This window comes from Hippichthys cyanospilos, chromosome 3 (genome assembly GCF_059441005.1).
Source record: "Hippichthys cyanospilos isolate Australia breed blue-spotted pipefish chromosome 3, RoL_Hcya_1.0, whole genome shotgun sequence".
Taxonomy (NCBI): Eukaryota; Metazoa; Chordata; class Actinopteri; order Syngnathiformes; family Syngnathidae; genus Hippichthys; species Hippichthys cyanospilos.
In genome coordinates, this window is record NC_142371.1 from 16,886,269 (window position 1) to 16,906,215 (window position 19,947).

The following is a 19,947-nucleotide window of genomic DNA, read 5'->3' on the forward strand; positions in this document are numbered from 1 at the left end:
AGAATTCCATCCGCCACAACCTGTCCCTGCACACGCGTTTCATCCGCGTTCAGAACGAGGGCACGGGAAAGAGCTCCTGGTGGATGTTGAACCCCGACGGAGGCAAGATGGGAAAGGCTCCCAGGCGGCGAGCCGTCTCCATGGACAACAACACCAAATATCTCAAGAGCAAAGGTCGCGTTCGAGGCAAGCGGGTGGGACGTCCCGGAATCGGAGCGGGGTCGGCCGTCGCGGGCCTTCAGGCCTCCCCTGACCACGGCAGTCCCCCGCACAAAGGCCCGCCCGGTTCCGGGGGCGCTCCCGTGACGGACGGTGAGTTCGACGCCTGGACTGACCTCCACTCCAGGGCCAGCTCGTCAGCGTCCACCCTGAGCGGACGTCTTTCCCCTATCCTGGCGGAGGGGGAACCGGAGGAACCCGATGAGGGAGGCTTGTCTTGTTCCGCCTCCCCCCACCTCTACCCGTCGCCCACCGCCCGCTCTCCGTCCATGGGGGCAGGCAACCGCTGTCCTCCCCTTGAGCAATTGCCTCATCTGGCCAGCCTGACGGGTGCCATCAGTCTTGATGAACAGCTGATGGAGGACGGCTATCATCACCATCATTCACAACAGCATCCCTCGGTCGGCAGGCATAAGCACCAAACCTCGGTCTACCACTACAGTGCCGGAGTGAAGGGCCAGTCGTACGGTTCGGGAGGCTACGGAACGGCGGGCATGGGCATGATGCGCCACCACTCGCCCATGCAAACCATCCAGGAGAATAAGCCGGCCAGGTTCTCGGGAACGATGCGGACGTACTCCGGCACCAACGCCCTGCAGAGCCTCCTGACGGGAGGCTCGGGCGGGCAGCCGTACTGCCCCAAGGAAATGATGCTGGGCCTGAAGAGAGAAGGCCACCCCCTGATGCCGTGTAACGGCGCCAACCCTCACAGCCACAACGCCGGGCACCACAACGGACCTCACGGCCACAGCAGAACTCACAGCCATACTCCCGCTCACAATCACAACTCGTCTCACGGCCTCAGTCACAACAGCCTCGGCCAGAACCACACCCCGCCCCGAGCGCTGCCCCTCAACCCGTGCGGCAACGGGCACCCGCTGCAGAGCTACAATCACAAAACCCCCTACCTGTACAGCCCTCCGTCGCACGCCCACCTCCCGGCGTCAACCACGTTGCCCCCCAACCCGGCGGGGATGCTCGGCATGCCCCAGGACTCCTGCCATTTGGCCACCGCGCCGCATCCGCACCCCCGTCACAACCATTACCCCGACCCGCAACACCAAGCCATGGCTAACGGACCTTTCCACCACGGTCAGGGTGCGGTGGGCAGCAACGGGGCCGGCGGCTACCACCACGGCTACCACCAACCCCACCCGCACGAGAGACTGCCGGCCGACCTGGACATCGACATGTTCCAGGGCAGCTTGGACTGCGACGTGGAGTCCATCCTCCTCCATGACATCATGGACTCCGGGGAGGAGATGGACTTTAACTTTGACTGCTCCCTGGCCCAGGGGGTGGGCATCGGCATGGGGATGGGAATGGGCGTGACCATGGGCATGGGGATGGGAATGAGCGGACTGGCCGGGCCGCAGCAGACCCACAGCAACCAGAGCTGGGTTCCCGGCTAAACTCCGGGAGCGCCCGTCCGGGTGCCCTCAAAAAACAAAACAAAAAAAAACAAAAAAACAATCGTACCCATGAAGCACTGTGCTCAACTGTGACATTCCTGACTTGACGCAGAGACTATAGGACCATGTCTTTCTTTGTTGTCTGTCGCCCCTTCCTCTTCTTTTGGGCCCCCACCCGACTCGCCCCACCTCTCCCCGTGAGTTCCAGCTCATGTCTCATTTGGTATTTGCTCATATCAGCTATACTGTGATGACAATCTCTCAGCATCCTTGCTTCTCATCTACCACGAGAGCTGAACTCTCCGTGCACTTTATCGCAAGTGTGTTCACAGAGCAGCTCTTGCTTTGTGAGTAGATCAAGTGTCAGAAATCAAAATCAAATAGGACCCTTAATCAGTCACAGTCAAAACCGGGGACCAAAATGCGCGAGCGGGAAAAAGAAAAAAAGGAATCGGGGAGCTGAATTTACGATCGCGGCGCGGAAACCTGAGCAAAAACTCAATAAATGCAAATCCATTTTTGATCCGGAACCGTTTTCCTCATAAATGAAATTCACGCTCGTGAGACCCAATCAATCGCGGCCAATGTCTCAGCGCGACCGACGCTCCGGTTATTTACGGCCTCATACATCTAGACCTTGGCACTTTGACTCTTGTGTTGGATGCGATGTTTTGTTAATGTCCTCTCGCCATTGGACCCAGGCGCCTTGTCGCTACATCGTCAAATGGATTCCATCATTACTCGCTTGCATGCAATTTGCTGAATTAAAAACCTGTATCACCTTGTCTCACCTGGGCCTCTGGAGCCCCTCGCTCTCCTCTCTCGCCCCGCTGTCTGGAAGCGCCGCTCTCTCCCGCTCTCTCTCTCCCGCCGCCTGCCAGCGGAGACAAAGTGGCCATTACTCACAGACGGCCATTAATGGGGCTTGATTGAAATTCAGCATCTTGCTTTTAATCTCCAAAGTGATGCGGCAGCGATGCGTCATTATTGAGAAGCTAACACATTGTCCTCCCGTAGCTCGCCCGAGTGAGGGAAAGAGTGTCGAGAAACCCCAGACAAAACGGTGCCGTGCGACTTTGGGCGGGATGGAAAAGTATTCTGGCTCCTAAAGGGGAAACTTAAGGCAAAAGCAATCTTGGCGCAGTATTTTCCCAGTTCCCCCACTGGAAGAATTTGGATTAACTTTGCATTTCAACTGCTGTCATTCGTTTCGCCACTCTGACCCGGGTCTGACCCGGCTCTAACGCCCCCCGAATTTGACGTCAAAGTGCCTCAGGACTCGCATCGCCAAGGTCTCTTGACTAAAGATGGATCAGTATATAAATGCGACGAAAATACGGCGCGCTGTTCAGCGTGGGAAATACGGCATCAAGGCGGTGCAAAGAAATGTTTTCGCCTCGAGTATCCCGAACAAACCTCAGTTCTTCCGCGTCGTTTTTGGGTCGCATCACTTCTTCCCGCCCCCTTTCCCACCGAGTAACCGCGAAGCCCAAATGTATTCGGCTGGCCCTTTCAGCTAGAATCCAACGTTGCGTTTTCACGCGGTCTTTGCCCCCGCATTCGGAGAACGCCAGTCGCCGCTCGCTCGCTCGACGCCGGCGTCTCGGGCATGGCGGCGCGGCCTCGGGTGCCCGGTCCCGGACTCGCCCTCGGCTCCGTTGCGCTTTGGAAAACCGGGTTGGAGGCGCATCCCTCGTGGGTCGGTACCTTACGTTGCGGGAAGAAGCCAAGGTGAAAGGGGTCGGCGTAGATGAGGTCCACGAAGCCGTCCGGCGCCCCGCGACCCGGCCCCGTTTTTTTTTTCCCGTGTGTTTATTCCGTCGTCGTGTAGTTGTCGTCGTGTGATCGCTAATTCTGAGGACCGACGGCGCCGACGTCTTAGCAGTGAGAAAACTTGTGGGTGAAATCATGTCGGCCGTCGCGCTAGTTTGACCTTCTTCGCGACCTCCGCCCGGTGGCTCGGTCGCTCGGTCACCCGCCCGCGTGCGTGCTTTGCTCAATTGTCTCTGTGTTTGTGAGAGGGGGTGGGCGGGGTGGACTGTGCGTATACGTGCTGGAGACCGAGGAGCCTGCGCGGGTTAGTCTGAAGCTTCTTTATCATTTGGCCTTGAGGGTGTCATAGAGAGGACACCCTTGCCTCCCCCTTCTTCTTCTCCTCCAAGGAGACCCCCCCGAAAGTAAAAGGTGGGTTGGGGGCGGGGCTATTGTTGCAGCCAAAGGTCAAAACACGGCAGAGACTATCAGACCATTCAAACGAGGGGCTTTTCGCCTCCCGTCAAACGTAGCGGCGCGCCGCCTGGGTAGCGAAGGTTCTTTGGTAGAGGGCGCACGCGAGCGACGCGCCGCTTCTACCCGCAAAGAAAGCTATACCTGATGTCTGATTTTCCTATATTTATTTATGAAAGAGATTGGTCTTTGTCGATTCCTAAATGTGGTAGTTGTTGGAGTCAACGCCTGTCCTCCTCCGTCCTGTTTTTAAGATGTCAAGCCCCTCCTCCCTCCCCGTTTTACTTACATTTATTTTGTACAAAATCTATATATTAAGAATATTGTAAAATAGTTTTTAAAAAAAATCTCAAAAGTATCAGTTTTGTTGTCTATTTCTTTTTTCAAGAGAATGTATCTCATCATCTGGTGACTGTTAAATAAATGCATTTAAAAGAATGCCGATTTCGGTGTCATTAATGGATAGACGTAAACATACCGAAAAAACTCCAGATATATATATATATATATATATATATATATATATATATATATATATATATATATATATATATATATATATATATATATATATATATACAGTATATATTCTCTCTCTCTCTCTCTCTATATATATATATATATATATATATATATATATATATATATACATATATATATATATATATATATATATATATAAAATAGAGTTGGGAAAAAACATCTATTTACAAGTGCTTTTTATACACGCACACGAATTTATTTATCATGTATTTTCATCTTGATCATGTATTTTCCTTAATATATATGCAATATATATTACAGATTGAAAGCACTTCCTCTGCTCCTTACAAACGCACCAATCCGGTAGTAATTCGTTGATTGTCCTCGCACCCGAGATCGTATGTGTTTAACTTTAAGCCTTGGCGGAGGTCTGGCCTGGACTTGTTGCTCTTGGCCCTTGGGTTTGACGCCGACAAGCTTGCGGATGGCGACGAGACCCGCGGCGGTCCGGGGACATGATTTGTCGGCGGCGGTCTGGGGACATCATTTGTTTTTCAGGCTGCATGTGAAAAACGGCGTGCGTGTCACACACGCAGACAGATTGCGAGTGTCGGCGTAATAGGTGTGTGCCATGAGGCTCGTTATGGCCCGGGAAGCGCGGCTGGCTTGGCCACAGCTGTCCCGCTCCCACCGGAGGTGTTTTCACGGGAGGAGTGTGCGGCACTACAAGCGCCGAACCCCGCGGGACCGCCGACACATACGTTCCCCGCGCACAAACGTATGCGCACCCCCACACCCGTGTTTGGAAACGACGTTAAATTCAAACAATAGGCGCAACGATGAAATATTTTGGACAATTTTGGGTGTTTTTGTAAACGTGTGCGTGTGTCTTGGCTGCCTGTTAGCTTTGGTCTTGCGTGACTGATTCGTTCAAAATAACGAATCTTTTGAGTGAACGCGAGCGAACCGGTCGCTTTCGTACGTGATTTGTACGTTCCTCAGTTATGACCAATCGGCTGCTGGCGTCAGGCGGGGGAGTGGCTTTACTGAACGCACGGCCATGCTATAGTTTGTGCTATGCTGAGGCGTCGCTGAGTGAGATGTACGTCATGTCCCTTTCAAGACGGATCAGTGAGTTAAACGTATGTAGTTTCCTGTTCAGAACGAGTCAGTGAGCGAATGTACTCCTGGTCTGTATCGCCGCGCTAGCATAAAATGTACGTCATTTCACATTCAAAACAAGTCATAGGTTGAACGTACTGCTAACCCCGATCCGTTTTGTCGAATCACTACGCTAACTTATCAGCGAGTAAAGATGTTCAGAACGAGTCAGTGTGTGATCATACCACTATTCTCCGATCTTTTTGCATCATATCGCTACGCTGACCGGAATACACAATACACGTCAGTCAGTCAACGTACCGCTATTCCCTGATCTGTTTGCGGCGTATCGTTATGCAAACACGTAGGTGAGTGAAAATACGTTTTAGACGGATCAGTTAGTGAAACGTCATTTCTGGATCAGCACGAGTCCGTGAGTCAGCGTACTATTTCCCTGATCTGTTTGCTGTCGTATCGCGATACAAACAACCCTAACCCTAACCCCAACCCTGTAGGCGAGTAAACGTACATGTGCGTACGTCATTTCCCGTTTAAAACGGATCATTGAGTGAAACGTACGTCATTTCCCGTTCGGAACGGGTCAACCTACTGCTCAAATCGAAAATTTAAGTTACGGTTTATATGACGCACCCATTTTTTGGTCTTCACTTTTGGGGAAAAAGTGTGTCATATATTTGGGGAAATGCGGTAAATAATATCGTCCAAAAGGCTTTGAAATTTGTCCGGCAGTTCTATGGCGACAATCCGCTTGCGGGCGCACACGCCACCTCCCTGCTTTATCGTTGCGCTAGTCTAACAAGTGATCGCAAAGTGTTCGGCCATTCCGAGGCTTCGAGCGACCCTTCAGGGTGATCGTCGGGTCCTCAAGGATATACTGGACGGCGTGGAGAGGTATACAAGAGGACGTCCTTGGAAATGTAAAACCCCCCTGGAGGCCCACTACCCGTGAGGTAGCGCGAAAGAGGCTAGTGACCCCACTCCGCAATGACCTCCCGCGGGGAAAGAATTGTGGCGCCGGGGGAGGGGTGGAAGCCAATCTTTTCGATGAGCCGAAACTTCCTCAAGACGGTTTCACCACCGGGCAGGAGGACGTCCACTTTGGGGTCTGGCGTGGATCCGGGGCCCGGCTCTCCCGGGAGGCGCGCGGCAGACAGCCAGCCGGCCCGCTCGGTCCAGGTGCTGCGCCTCGGGGAGGGTCTGCTCTTCTGTTGCTCATTATCGCAGAGAGAGAGAGCGCCAGGCGCCATTAGCGCGTCATTACTCATCCGCTCAAGCATCTGGGAGCAGGTCCTTCCTCCTCCGTGGCCCATGCCATCCGCCCGCCCTCCGAGGCAAAGGCCGGCTGGGGACGCCCGTCGCCGCCCGTCGCCGCTTGCCGAAAGAGACGACTTGTCCTCGAGGGAGCTTCTGAGGTCTCTCCGCTTCTCACTCGATCGGATACCTTCTTTACCGCCGGCAGTCGACGAACGGAGCGGAGCCCGTCGCGGCTGATTTTGGCCCAGGGTTGGGGTGCGCCCAGGATCGGTCGGCGACCGATCCGTGGGCATACGCAGACAAACATTCGCTTCTGAGCTGAGATTTGAAGCTTCGACGCGTGAGGTGGATGTGCATCCCGAAAATCACGTGACCAGACCCAGAAGACCCGTGACGATCGCAAGGCATCCCTTCCTTTCATATTTCGGCCATTTTTGGAGAGTTCATACAAGCACACAAGTGCAAATATGCCAAGCCATGAAAACGGTGGAACGTCTCATCGGTTTTGGAGCTTAAAAATGCCGGCGTAACAATAGCGCTTTTACACTGGATTATGTTAGCTTTGGAGTTTTTTTTGCATCCTTTGAGCTGAAAAACAGCACAGGACAAGGCAGCATTGAGACGGTCGAGAAGGGTCGCCACAAAAACCTTGAGGGGCTTTAAAGTCGCGCGCAAAAGGCCCAAACAATTAGCGGGGCGTCAGCGTCGCGCTCGTCCTGGAGGACGCGACTTTCGCCATTTAAGTTATTAAGTCGACCTGGGAGGGGGCTTTGCGTTACCTCGTGCGGCTTAAATTTCCTGCCGTCAACGTAAACAAGGCGGTATGGGCAAACATTAATAACAAGAGTTGTTGTGGCGCGCAAGTCGACGTATTAAAAGAGCTGTCAATCACCCCGGGTGCGTCACTAACCACACAAGACTTCTCATCGCTTCAGACGATATGAACGCAATTTTCACCCTATGGACCAAGCGGTCGGAAAAACTTTAACACTCTCTATCTCCCGCAGGGAAAAAATAAAAAAGCAGAGCCACAAAACCTTGCAGAAAAAAATGATATACTGCACAACCCTAACCCTAACCCTAACCCTGTCATGAGCTCTCTACTTATGTCTCTCGAAATGAAAATTGAGGTATTCGTATATTTTAATTCTATACCTTCCGCATTCTCGTAAATCTTTTATTGAAAGGACTTGGCTACCCTTGTCACCTTCACTGTCTTTGAACATGTTTCTAATTTCCTTGCAACAAGAGCATTGTCTGGTGACCTTGTTGTGACCTCTGGTGACCTTGAACGAACCCTGGAGGCGGTCAAAATTCGCTAGCTTTGCGGAAACTCACCAGTGTTTGCCCCTCAGTGGGTTACTGGCTTTAAAGCCGGCGTACCACTGGTTTCGATACGTGAATCCACCGCTCTCTTTCGATCCCTTCCAGAGTTCATTCAAGGTCGCCACAAGGTTGCCAGAGGTCACCAAATGTTCCTCTCGCCACAAGGAAATTTTGAACGCTCCTTGAGTGTGTTCAAACCGTCCTTGCAACGTGAGCAAGATCTGCTGACCTCTGGTGACCTTGTAGTGACTGGCTTCCCTGAACGAACCCTGGAGGTGGTCAAAAGGGACATTTTCTTCAGGATACTGGCCAGTGTTTGCCCCTCAGTAGGATACTGGCTTTAAAGCTAGCTCTCTGTTCATCTCCAGAGTTTGTTCGGGGTCGCCAGAGAAATTTTGAACCCTACTTGAAAGTGTTCTTTAATGTGACAAACGAGCTCTGGTGACCTCTAGCAACCTGTGCCGATCTTGTAGTGACCTCTGGCGACCTTGAATGAACCTTGGAGGTTAAAAGAGCTGCTATCTTTTGCCCCGCAGCTTTAAAGCCAGTACATGATTGGTTTCCATCCGACGATCCACCGGTCTATTGTGATCACCTTCCGAGTTTGTTCAGGGTCGCTAGAGGTCGTCATATGTGGCTCGTTTCAAGGAAAGTTTGAACACTCCTTGAAGGTGTTGAAAATTTCCTTGCGAAGGAGCAACATCTGGCGATCTTTGGCAACCTTGTGCTGACCTCTGGCAACCTTGTGTCAACCTCTGGCGAACTTGAACCAACCCTGGAGGAGCTTAAAAGAGCCGCTATCTTTGCTGAGACAGATTTGGCCCCACAGTAGGACACCGGCCTTAAAGCCAGTACTGTACTGCACAGGTTTCCATCCAACAATCCTCTGCTCTCTTTCCATCTCTTCCAGCGTTCTTCAAGGCCCCCGGAGGTCAGCTTATGCTCTTGTTGCAAGGGAATTTTGAACACTCCTTGAAGGTGAGAGAACTTCCTTACGAAAGATCAACCGGCGACCTTTGGCAACCTTGTGCTGACCTCCGGTGACCTCGTCGTGACCTCTGACAACCCTGTCAATCTCTGGTGACCATCCTTGTTAAAGTAAGGAAAGATCTTCTCATCTCTTGGATAGAGTGCCATTCTGAACCCAGCCTATAAGCATGTGTGTACGTGTACGTGTGTGTGTGTGTGTGTGTGTGGACAAGCATTTGGACTGGAAGTCGGAATGGGTGCCAGGTAGCGCACACAAGTCCAATAATCTGCTGCAGATGGCGGCCTGACGGCAGCGTCTATATTTGGTAAGAAAAGTATTCGTAATCACGCAGACGCACACACGCACGCACGCACGCGCGCGCGTTCCTGAACGAGCGCCAATGTCCACCATCTTTACGAGTGTGTTTTGGCGGCTGCCCTTAACTCTAAAGCTCCGCGGAGGAACGGCCGTGATTCATCCGTTCGTCCGTGATGCAACTTTACAACTCCGTCGCAAGCTGGACGCTTCATTAGGTACGCCTCCAATACAACAATCTCTCAACCTATGAACTCATTCACTACCAAAGACGGAATTTTACGTTGTTTGAATCCAGACCTTCAATCCCAGAGGAATTTTTTTTTCAATTGTTAGGCTAAAGTAGGGTCTACAATAGCTAATGCTAAACTATGAAATAATTTGGGTTATTTTTTTAATTTTTGTGTTCATTTTGCTTTATTTGATGTTAAATTGTGAAAGTATTCGTGATCCTTCAATAATGCAATTGTTTCAACCAATTAATCTATTTTTTTAAATTGTGCAATTGCAATGCCCCCTTGAATAGTTTCGTTTTATGAAATATTACAGTCAATTTCTCTCTTTAACAAAACAAATAATGTTGTATTAGGTAGCGACAGCAAATTAATAACTTTAACATGAATTTCAATGGGGAAAGCCGCTTAGCAAGCACCGCTAGTATTGGTATCAGGCCGATAAGATTATGTCCTCATGATGGCCGCCAATACAAGTATTGGCCGCTTCCTCTGACCACTTTCATGATCGCAAAGTAGAAATTAGATTCATAAAATGAATTTTGACACTTATTTCATGAAATTTTAGGGCCAACGCTAAATTTTGTGCATCAAAGGTTCTAGGGGTGGCAAGTAGTAGCATCGGTGACTAATCAAGAGTTGAGTACTCGTATTAGTATGGGCCAGGAAAAAAGATCCTGGTTTGGACCCCCTGTTTTGATTTAAGAGTGTGGTGAAACTCATATATCAAAACGGCAAACTACACCGACGACATTGCGTCCCTCCTCATCCACGTCCTGATTGAAGACAATAAACGCGTTTCCGTGGCGACCACGATTCTCACCTCTTCCTCGTGTTGTCCCTGTTTCACCCCCGTCACCCCCCCCCCCCCCCCCCACACACACACACACACACACACAAGACACTTCTAATCAGATCTTTGCTCATCTCCTGATCCACTCAGGAAGGATGAGAGGTGTTTGCGTGGGTGGAAGGGAGGGGGTGGGGGGGGGGGGGTGAAGGGGGGGGGTCAATAAAGCACAAGATGACACAATTAATGTCAAATGAATGCTTCTCGCCGCTGTCGACATCTCCTCCCTCTTGTGTTCTCCCCCATCCGACCTGCGTGCCCCCCCCATCTCACCATAGCACAGTGCTAATGGGGGACTGGGAGCGGGGTGCATCTTCATCCTGATTGGTGTCTCTAATTACGGCTTGATACTAAAGAGTAATTAATGAGTTTGTGGCTGATGGCGGCGGCGGCTTTGGAGCGTCAGCCTTCGATGGCGGCGGCGGATAAGAGTTGTTTGGCGGGTCCCGCGGGACGCTGGAGCAGCCACGCATAAATAACGCAAAAGCGCCTCCCTCCCGTTATTAACAGACGCCCCCACGCTCACAACGGCGGCAAGGTGAACTTAGGTAAAAGACTTTTCCTCAAGAAGTGACCTGGAAAAACGCACTTTTACTCAAAATTCATTTCAGGAGAGAGTGTGTCTTTTGTGATCATACACTCTAAAAAGAGCTGGGGGGGGGGGGGGGGGGGGGGGGAACCCAATTCTGGGTCGAAAAAGGACTCACCCAATATCTGGGTCAGTTTTTTTTTTTTTTTTTTTTTGGAAAAATGTCCCACTTTTTCAGTTGTCTTGTTCAATACAATCCAGAAAGTTGAGTCAAATCAACCCAATATTGGGTTGGTCCTTTTTTCAGCCACAAATGGATCCTTGGTTTAAAAATAACCCAATTGAGGGTTTGACCCAAGATTTGGTTCATTTTGAGCCAACCTTCTGAATTTTTTTATGGCCTTTTCTGAAAGTCTCTCGTACAAAATGACCCACTTTTTTGGTTGTCGTGTACAAACCAATCCAGGAAGTTGGGTCAAATCGACCCAAGGATTTGGAGGGTTTTTTTTTTCAGCCACAAATTGGATCATTTTTGACTCAACTGGTTTTAGCAAGTCAAATCCTGTCCTTTAAAAACAGTTGGTTTTAAAAACATGGGTCATTCAAATGTTTGATCAATACCTGGGTCAATTTGAGCCAATCTTCTGACTTGTTGTAAAGAGAACAAGGCTGTTTTTCAAGTAGTCTTGGAAAAAATACCCCAGTTTTTCAGTCGTCTTGTACAAACTGATCCAGGAAGTTGGGCCAAATCAACCCAAGGATTGGGCCGGTCCTTTTTTCAGCCCAAATGAGTTCATTTTTAACTGATTTTACCAAGTCAAATCATATCCTCCAAAAACAGTAGGTTTTAAAAACAATCCAATTGTGGGTCATTCAAATGTTTGACCCAATACCTGGGTCAATTTGAGTCAACCAACTGACATTTTTGAAAATGTTTTGACAAAATGACAGTTTTTTAGGTTTTCTTGTCCAAAACAATCCAAAACGTTGGGTCAAATAGACCCAACGTTTTGGGTTGATGCTTTTTGGAGCCACAGTTGGATTCATTTTTACCCAACTGTTTGTTCGAGTGTATCAAGTGAAATTCTGCCCTCTAAAAATGGATTAAAAACAAGCCAATCTTGGGTCAAAAAGGGGCGACACAATAGCTGGGCTAATTCGACCCAACGTTTGGCTTACTTAATCGAGAACCAGTCCATTTCAGAGGTTATTTTGTACAAAATGGCCGATTATTTGGTGTTGTTGTATAGTACAAAGCAATTTGGTGGGTCAAAATAGACCCTGATCCTTTTGCGGCCCACAGTTGGAATGATTTCAATCGACATATTTTCATTTCGGTCTTGTACGGCCGCGTACGTCCAAAAACAAAGAATGAATCCCAAACGCATCGGCGCTTTTACAAACGTTAAGATGGAGTTTGTCTATAATAACCTTGGCTGGCTTTCCAACACGCGCTGAGGGTGACTCACCTTGCTTGGCCCGCCTTGTGTGACCTTTGGGGAGCGCGTCACCTGGGAGGCGGGCTCGAAAGGTGATTGGTGCACGACGCACAAACCAATCGCGTTTCAAAAAAAAAAAGAAAGAAAAAAACAGGCGGGGCCTCCCAGTCGAGCGAGTAACTGGAGCAGACTTTCAGCATGGCTGCTAACGAGCTCGCTGTCTCTTTTCAGCCCCCCCCCCCCCCCCCCCCCCCCCCCCCCCCACACACACACACACACGCCGTGTTCATTAAAGAACCAAGCGTGTGTATGTGTGTGCCCTTGGTTTGGCTGCATGGTGGGGACTGAAATCCAGGTTTTACTGTCTTAATGGTGACCGCTTGCACTTGTGGAGGCCATTTAGTGGACCCCATTTTTCAAGGGTCAAAACTGGCATTTAGAATACACGTTTGAATTGGATTTTGTTTGAGTTTAGGATTAGGGAATCTGATGTGATGGTTACCATTAGGGTCAGGGGCTCGGAAGTGCATTATGTCATTGAGGTGTCCCCACTGGGATAGAAAAAAAAAACCTTGCGTGTTTGTGTGCTTTGTGTTAATTAGTTTTCCCCACTAACAAAATTCCGGATTTTACCGTCTTTGTGGCGATGTTTTGCATGGTGGACCCCACGAGTTCAGACCACTTTTTGAGAGTCTGGTCTAGGTAATGGCCCTTGGTTTTTGCTACACGGTGGCTTTTTTTCTGTCTTTGTGGGGACCTTTTAGGTGTACCCCTTAAGTACAGACCTTTTTTAGGGGGGTCACCTTTTTAGGCTAACGGGCTAGCAAAAGCATTACGTCACTCGGATGTCCCTGCAACAATAGATAAAAGCCTGTGCGTGTGTGTGTGTTTGTGTCTGTGGTTTTTGCTATATATGGTGGTTACTGCATTCTGGGTTTTACTCACTTTGTGGGGACTGTTGCGGTTGATCCCATCAGATCAGTTATTTTTTCAAACGTATAGGGTCAGCGGCTAGGAAATGCTTGATGTCACGAGGATGTCCCAGCTATGATTGAAAAACCTTGTGTGTTTGTCTTTGGTTTTTGCCACATGGTGGCTACCGATTCTTTGTGGGGACCATTTTGATGCACCCCATAATTTCAGATCTTTTTTGAGGAGTTAAGGCTAGGAAATGCTTTATGTCAATGGGATGTCCCCACTATGGAGGAGAAAAACCCGTGTGTGGGTATGCGTGTGTGTGTGTGGCATGACCAACGTGTCTGCGAGGCATGGGAGCTGCGCTTGGCAATGGATTTGGGCTTTTTTTTTTGCACTCTTGTTTGTGCGCATATGTCGACAGCGTGTTGCAAACGGCGCGATTGCGGGGCGGGCCGCCGGGTCGGCTTGGCGACACCGTGATGGATGCCCTGGCACGCACCCCTCATCCTACACTCTGATTGCCTAGTCGAACTCGTCCCCTCCAAAAAAAAAAAAAAAAAAAAGCGGGAAGGCCAATGCCCTCTAAATGCAAGCATCCTTGTCAAAGCCAAGGCCGCCAGTCACTTCCTGCTGCTAGGCGGGCCCCCGGTGGGGGCCTGCACCGGGGGGGGCCCTCCCCTTGGTGACTCTGCTGAGTCCTCTCCGCTGGCAAAGGCAACTCATTTATTTATTTATTTATTTGACTTTTGGGCAGGGGCGGGGCTGGGATTTTTCGATTCGGTGACCACGGTCTCACAACTAGTGTTATTCCCATAACACGACCGGTACCGGGAAAGCTATCTGCGAGTACTAACAAATAACTGCCAGTATACGATTACTTGTATACAAATGTATACAGTCACACACACACACACACACACACACACACACATATATATATATATATATATATATATATATATATATATATATATATATATATATATATATATATATATATATATATATATATATATATATATATATATATATATATATATATATATATATATATTATGTGTTTGGCACTGAATGAGTTAAAGATTTCCAATCCACAAGAAGAACCATTGCCTGGTGCACTGCACTAGTGCTTGTTGGCCGTGTGTGTGAGAGATTGTGTGCGTGCGTGTGTGTGTGCGAAGCCCAGTCCGGTCTAGACGCAGGCCATAGACATCTCATTAGGGCCTCTTCTGCAGCCGGCGGCGGCAAGCAGCCCGTCCTTGCTCTGGGGGGGGAGGGGCGAAGCAGGGGCCAGAAGGGGGCGACAATCAAAGGCCGAGCCAATTGAGGAGAGAGCGAGAGAGAGCGAGAGACACACACATTAGACAATGATAATAGCAATAATTGTCTTGATCCTCCAGGAGAACCCCCCCCCCCCCCCCCCCCCCTTCCTTCTCCTCCTCCTCCATCTCGCCTCCCGCTGCTCTTTCACTCTTAATTAATTTCTCGCTACTCACCAGTGTCCACAGCGGGCGTGACGGCGCACTCATCTCCCATCCGGGCGCCGCCCATTCGCCTCTGCTGGCTTATGATCGGATCATCGCTGAATGGACTTACGTCACTTTTGTCGATTGCCGACCTTTATATGTGCGTGTGTGTGTGTGTGTGTGTGTGTGTGTGTGTGTGTGTGCGTGTGTGTGTGTATATATATATATATATATATGTGTGTGTGTATATGCATCGAGGGCGGCTCGGCGGAACAGCGCATGAAAAGACGGAATAGTTAAATGCGCAATTAGTCGGCCGTTTATTTCTCTTACTTGTAGGAGGATGAGCGGATGACTTGAGGCTGTACGGCAAAAGCTGCTTAACTTTGGCTTTTATCAAGGCGATTGCGTGAGCGGGAGCCCGCAGCTATTTGTTAGCACGCTAGAGGCGGGCCAGCAGGCCTCGCGCGCAACAAATTTGCTCCCAGGTCGTATTAGCGTTTGGGAAGTGGATGGCGATGAGGGCATGGAACGCATTTTACTTGGCGTCCTTTTACAGTTTTACCCTAATTAGGCAGGTTGACACGGAGACGTATCGATTCCGCGTATTTACTTTTTTTCACATGAGACACAACAAGCTCAAAAAGGGAAGCAAAACAAGATTCAAACTTTTTTTTCTGCTTACGTTCATGACTTGATTGCTCGTTTACATGACTATTTTTCTAGATATTTCAAATATAAATACACAGAAATAAATAATAAATGAAGTCTCCTTTTTTTGTGGATTTTCACTGACCACCATAACTTTATTTCAGGTTTTCCTCACAATTTTTCTTGATATACTTCCAAGTCAAACACAAATATTTTATATTTTTCTTGTATTTTCCTGCTCCAACCAAAGAATATTCCCGCTTCCCGGTTTGCTTGGAGAGACGACACGTGCAAAGCGTGCGAGCCGGACAAAAAAGACGCAAGGAAATATCGGCGATGGCGGGAGCGGCCGCCAATCCGCCAATCCAGCTTCACCTTTGACCCCCGACTGCAGTCTGCGCCCCCGCTCGCCTCTCTCTCATTTCAAAATAATAAAAGAAAAAAAAAAACACTTTGCCTTTCTTTTTCATTCCTTTTATTTGCACTCACTCGATGTCTTGAAGTGGCTGTTTACAACGTAACATCTGACATCTTAACCTCTGGATGCAATTATCAAAACCGTATGAATACAACATTTATTTTTTTTCTCTACAGTTATGGGCAGTACTGGAGATGAAAAGGTAGCCATTTCTTTGCAGATAAAAAGTCATATTTTTAAAGCAAAAACCATATTTCTTGTTGATGCATCCGATTTTCAAAATAAAAGTGGTCAAATTCTAGAAATCAAATCGGAATTACCTTCTCGCTTTGAAACTATAACCCTAATTTAAATGCTTGATTTGGAAAATGAAACCCAATTTCAAACCCTAACCATAGTGTAAGACCCTCATTTCTGTTTTTGTTTTGTTTTAAAAGCATTATTTGGGGGGGGGGGCGAACGGATTTTTACCGCAGCACCAATGAGGTTAGTAAATCTTTTCTTTGCCTAAAAAGGACCATGTATAGTAAGGCTTTATATTTTTTTTTAATTTTTGCTTAAAAATGACCATGTATAGTAAGGCTTTTTTTTTTTTGCTTAAAAATGACCAAGTATAGTAAGATTTTTTTTTTTTTTTTTAGCAAAATAGACCATGTATAGCAAGGCAAATGTAATAATGTAATGTTAATAATGAACATGTATAGTAAGGCTTTTTGGGGGGCAAAAAAAGACCACGAATAGTAAGGCTTTGTTTTGTCTGAAAATGACAATGTATAGTATGGATTATGACTTTGCTTAAAAATGACCACGTATTGTAAGGCTATTTCTTGACTTAAAAATGACCATATACAGTTTTTTTTTGGCTTAAAAACACCATGTATAGTAAGCTTGACCATGTATAGTAAGGCTTTTTTCTTTGCTTAAAAATAACCCGGTGTAGTAAGGCATTTTACTTTTCCTCAATACATTTTTTTAATCATATAAAGACCATGTACAATAAGGCTTTAACTATTTGCGTGAAAATGACCGTGTATAGAAAGGCGAATGTTTTTGTTTATAAATGACCAGTATGGTAAGGCCTTATTTTTTGCTTAAAATTGACATGGCTCACTGGCTTGTGGGCCCCTCCCACACTTTTACAATGCGGCCTGCTCAATTATTGATAGGCCCGCCTGAAAGTTTGATGGCTGACTAGCGGGCTCGTTGGACCTGCGGGCAGGCAGGCAGCAATGCATTGGCCCTCCCAACAACACACAAGCGAAGAGTACACGTTTCCCGGTGGATACTTTCTCAAACTCAGATTTGACGGAAGTTTACTCCAACTGTTGCACGAGACAAAAAAAAATCTGGGATTTTTAACCAGTGCGTGCTTGTCATCGTCGCCGTCATCTTCGGCGCGGACGTCGTCGATGTCTTTGTTGTCATCTTGGTCGTCAGACAAGACTAAAGAAGGACGCGCTCACACTGGTATCGGCCCGCTAAGGAGTGGTATCGAAGCTCTCATCGATCACTCAATCCCCGCGTCCAACAGGTGGCGCATCAGTCACCATTTTGCAACTCAAAACTTGACATAAATTCAACACACTCACTACTGCATGTCACGCACACAAACGCAGTGGTAGAAAATGGATGCGCGCTGGGCCCGCCGCCGCCGCCGCCGCTACCCAAAGGTGCCTGCAGGCCTATTTAAGATGCAGACTTCCGTGTCCCAGTAAATGATATTAAAAGTCATATCATGAATAAATCAGCAGGCAGGCAGGCAGGCAGGCAGGCAGCCTCCTGATGTCTCCTCCATGACACATTCACGTCGTAGAGGATGCGGGAGGAAGGCGACGAGGGGAGGGGAGGACCGCGCCATCACGCCCATCAGCGGGCTCCCGGATTAGCCGCTGACAGCGCGCTCAACAAACTTCAACCTGATGCAGCTCGAAAAACACTCAAACAAGTCGGGAATGTGTAATTATTTGCCATAATGGTGCTATTAGTATTGCTAGTAGTTAGCATAGATGCTAATGCTAAAAGCGCAACCCGATGCCGCTTGCCAAGTCAAGTCGGGATTGCATTACGATGTGATGCTAATATTATTGGTAGTTGTCATAGTAGTGGCGTTAGCATTGGTGCTAGTGCTAAAACTTCCACCTGATGCAGAAGAAGTCGGGCTTTGCTTTACTATTAGTCAGAGTAGGGTTAGGGTAAACTGAAGTCTATTTCAAATTAAGAGCAAATGAATTGGACCATTTGCGGTTGTCTATTAGTTTTAGCGTAGATTTAACGCAACTCACTCTAGATACATGACACAAGTCCAGCCAATAATGTAGCTTCTATTCTATGCTTATAATGTGGTGCGCCCTATATATGAAATTTTTTTTTTGAACTTGCCATTCATTGAAGGTTTTGAATATTGTCAAGGCACCGTTTTTGTATCCCTTCATATGATTACTTTTTTTTTATAGTGCTTTTATTGAATGTAATGAACAAACACCACTGCACTTAACTTACTTTGATTGGATAAGGTTACCTTAGCATTTGCAGTATGAATATGGGTGACAGAGCTAGCGAAAATTGCATTTTGGTTCATGTTGGCCAGCTGCGGCATCAATCTTAAATGGGCTACTGCTCTAATACACGTGTATATATATATTTTTTTTTTGCTCAATTATGGTCACGCCGCCAAAGTTTTTTTGCAGTGGTCTACCTATTAGCGTCTATAATTAAATGATGAGGGAAAAAGGTGGGAGGATGGAACAGGAGGCAGACAGAGAAAGGGGGCGGCTGGAAAGCGCAATTTCATTTGCTTATGATCTCATTTGCTTTGATTAAAAATGGATGCAAATCCCCGTCGGCGTCGGGGAGCGGCGAGGAGCGGCGAGGAGAGGAGCGGCGAGGAGAGGAGAGGCGACACCTCTCTCGCCGACCGCTCGGAATGCCTTTTGCCTTTCTGGCCGAGGCCGGCCCCGACCCCCGCACCTTGGCGGGACTCCGGCGGCCATCTTGCCGAAATGAAGGTCACACATGCCCAGATTTTTGATTTTGTTCTTTTTCGGCTCCTCCGGCGCCTAAAGCTGCGCTCGTGCCCGCTCCCGACCGAGTGCGACCTTCAACTGAGAACGTACTCCTGTTTCTTGTAGATGTGTGTGTGTGCGCGCCCCCCGTGGTTTTTCTACACGGCAATAACTGGGTTTGACTGTCTTTGAGGGGACCGTTTTGGTGGATTCCACAAGTCCGGACCTCTCTTTACGGGTCGAGACTTGATTTTTGTTGCGATCGGGCTTAGTGGGCAAAAAGGTGGAAGGTTGTGGACCCACACGCAGGGACTAAAACTCAGAAACAAACCTTCTACAAAAACCTGAAACATAAAACTAACAGAGACCAACAGCACTTCAGGGGTACAATTTGACAGGAAATGAAAGGAAACAGGATACTAAATACACTCAAAATTAGACCACCTGGACAAGAAAGAATTTGAGCAGGGAGCTTTTTAAGACTTTTTAAAGACTTGCTTTCATTGTAGTCCTTCCAAATGCCATGCCGGGGGGGGGGGGGGGGGGGGCAATTGCAATAAAATAAGGATTGACATTCTTTTTTTCCATATCAGGCACTTTAATACACTTGTTTTTTTGTTTTGTTTTTTTCACTTTTAGACTAATCCTTACGCTGTAAAAAGTTGTTGAAAGTTGATTTTTAGTTGAATCCACCCCCCCTCTTTTGTTCATGTTAAAAACGATACAGTTTTAGGTATACTTTTGCAATAGGGTTGGATTTTTTTTTTAAGTTCCGGTCAGAACGAAATATACATGAAAATATATACAATAAAACGTCAAACTAAACCATGAACTTTTTACTGTTAAAAGTGACTAAATGAATGGCTATATATACAGTATATTTATATATATTTGGATAAATATCATATACATCATGGTGTAGGTTTATCTATTTAATGCAAACATGTCTTGCAAAGCGCACCATTCAGGACTCCGCCCCTTTTGCAAAACCCTCAATTTCACCCTCAAGCTCATTTTCAAAAGGACAAATTTGATGGCCCGGCCCCCGTTTGAGAGGCGGCGACATACAGAAAACTTTCAGCGAGCCTTGCGGGACGAGCGGGGAGGGTCGGCG

The 19,947-nt window shown here is 47.9% G+C and overlaps 1 protein-coding gene and 1 long non-coding RNA gene across 3 annotated transcripts in view; both read left to right on the forward strand.

Annotated features, from left to right (window-relative positions):
• LOC148425978 (forkhead box protein O6-like) overlaps nt 1–4,295 on the forward strand; it is a 53,110-nt gene extending 48,815 nt beyond the window's left edge. For both annotated transcript variants that reach the window (XM_088409948.1, XM_088409949.1), the window contains one exon: nt 3–4,295. In XM_088409948.1, coding sequence (XP_088266074.1) covers nt 3–1,631 — 1,629 coding nt within the window. In that variant the 3' untranslated portion in view covers nt 1,632–4,295. The remainder of the gene's footprint in view (nt 1–2) is intronic.
• Nucleotides 4,296–8,843: 4,548 nt separating this feature from the next.
• Nucleotides 8,844–15,773, forward strand: LOC148425979 (uncharacterized). The gene is made up of 5 exons (XR_015865112.1): nt 8,844–8,870; nt 8,953–9,140; nt 9,245–9,337; nt 9,464–9,545; nt 15,664–15,773. It is a non-coding gene; the product is annotated as an uncharacterized LOC148425979 (long non-coding RNA).
• The last annotated feature ends 4,174 nt before the right edge of the window (nt 15,774–19,947 follow it).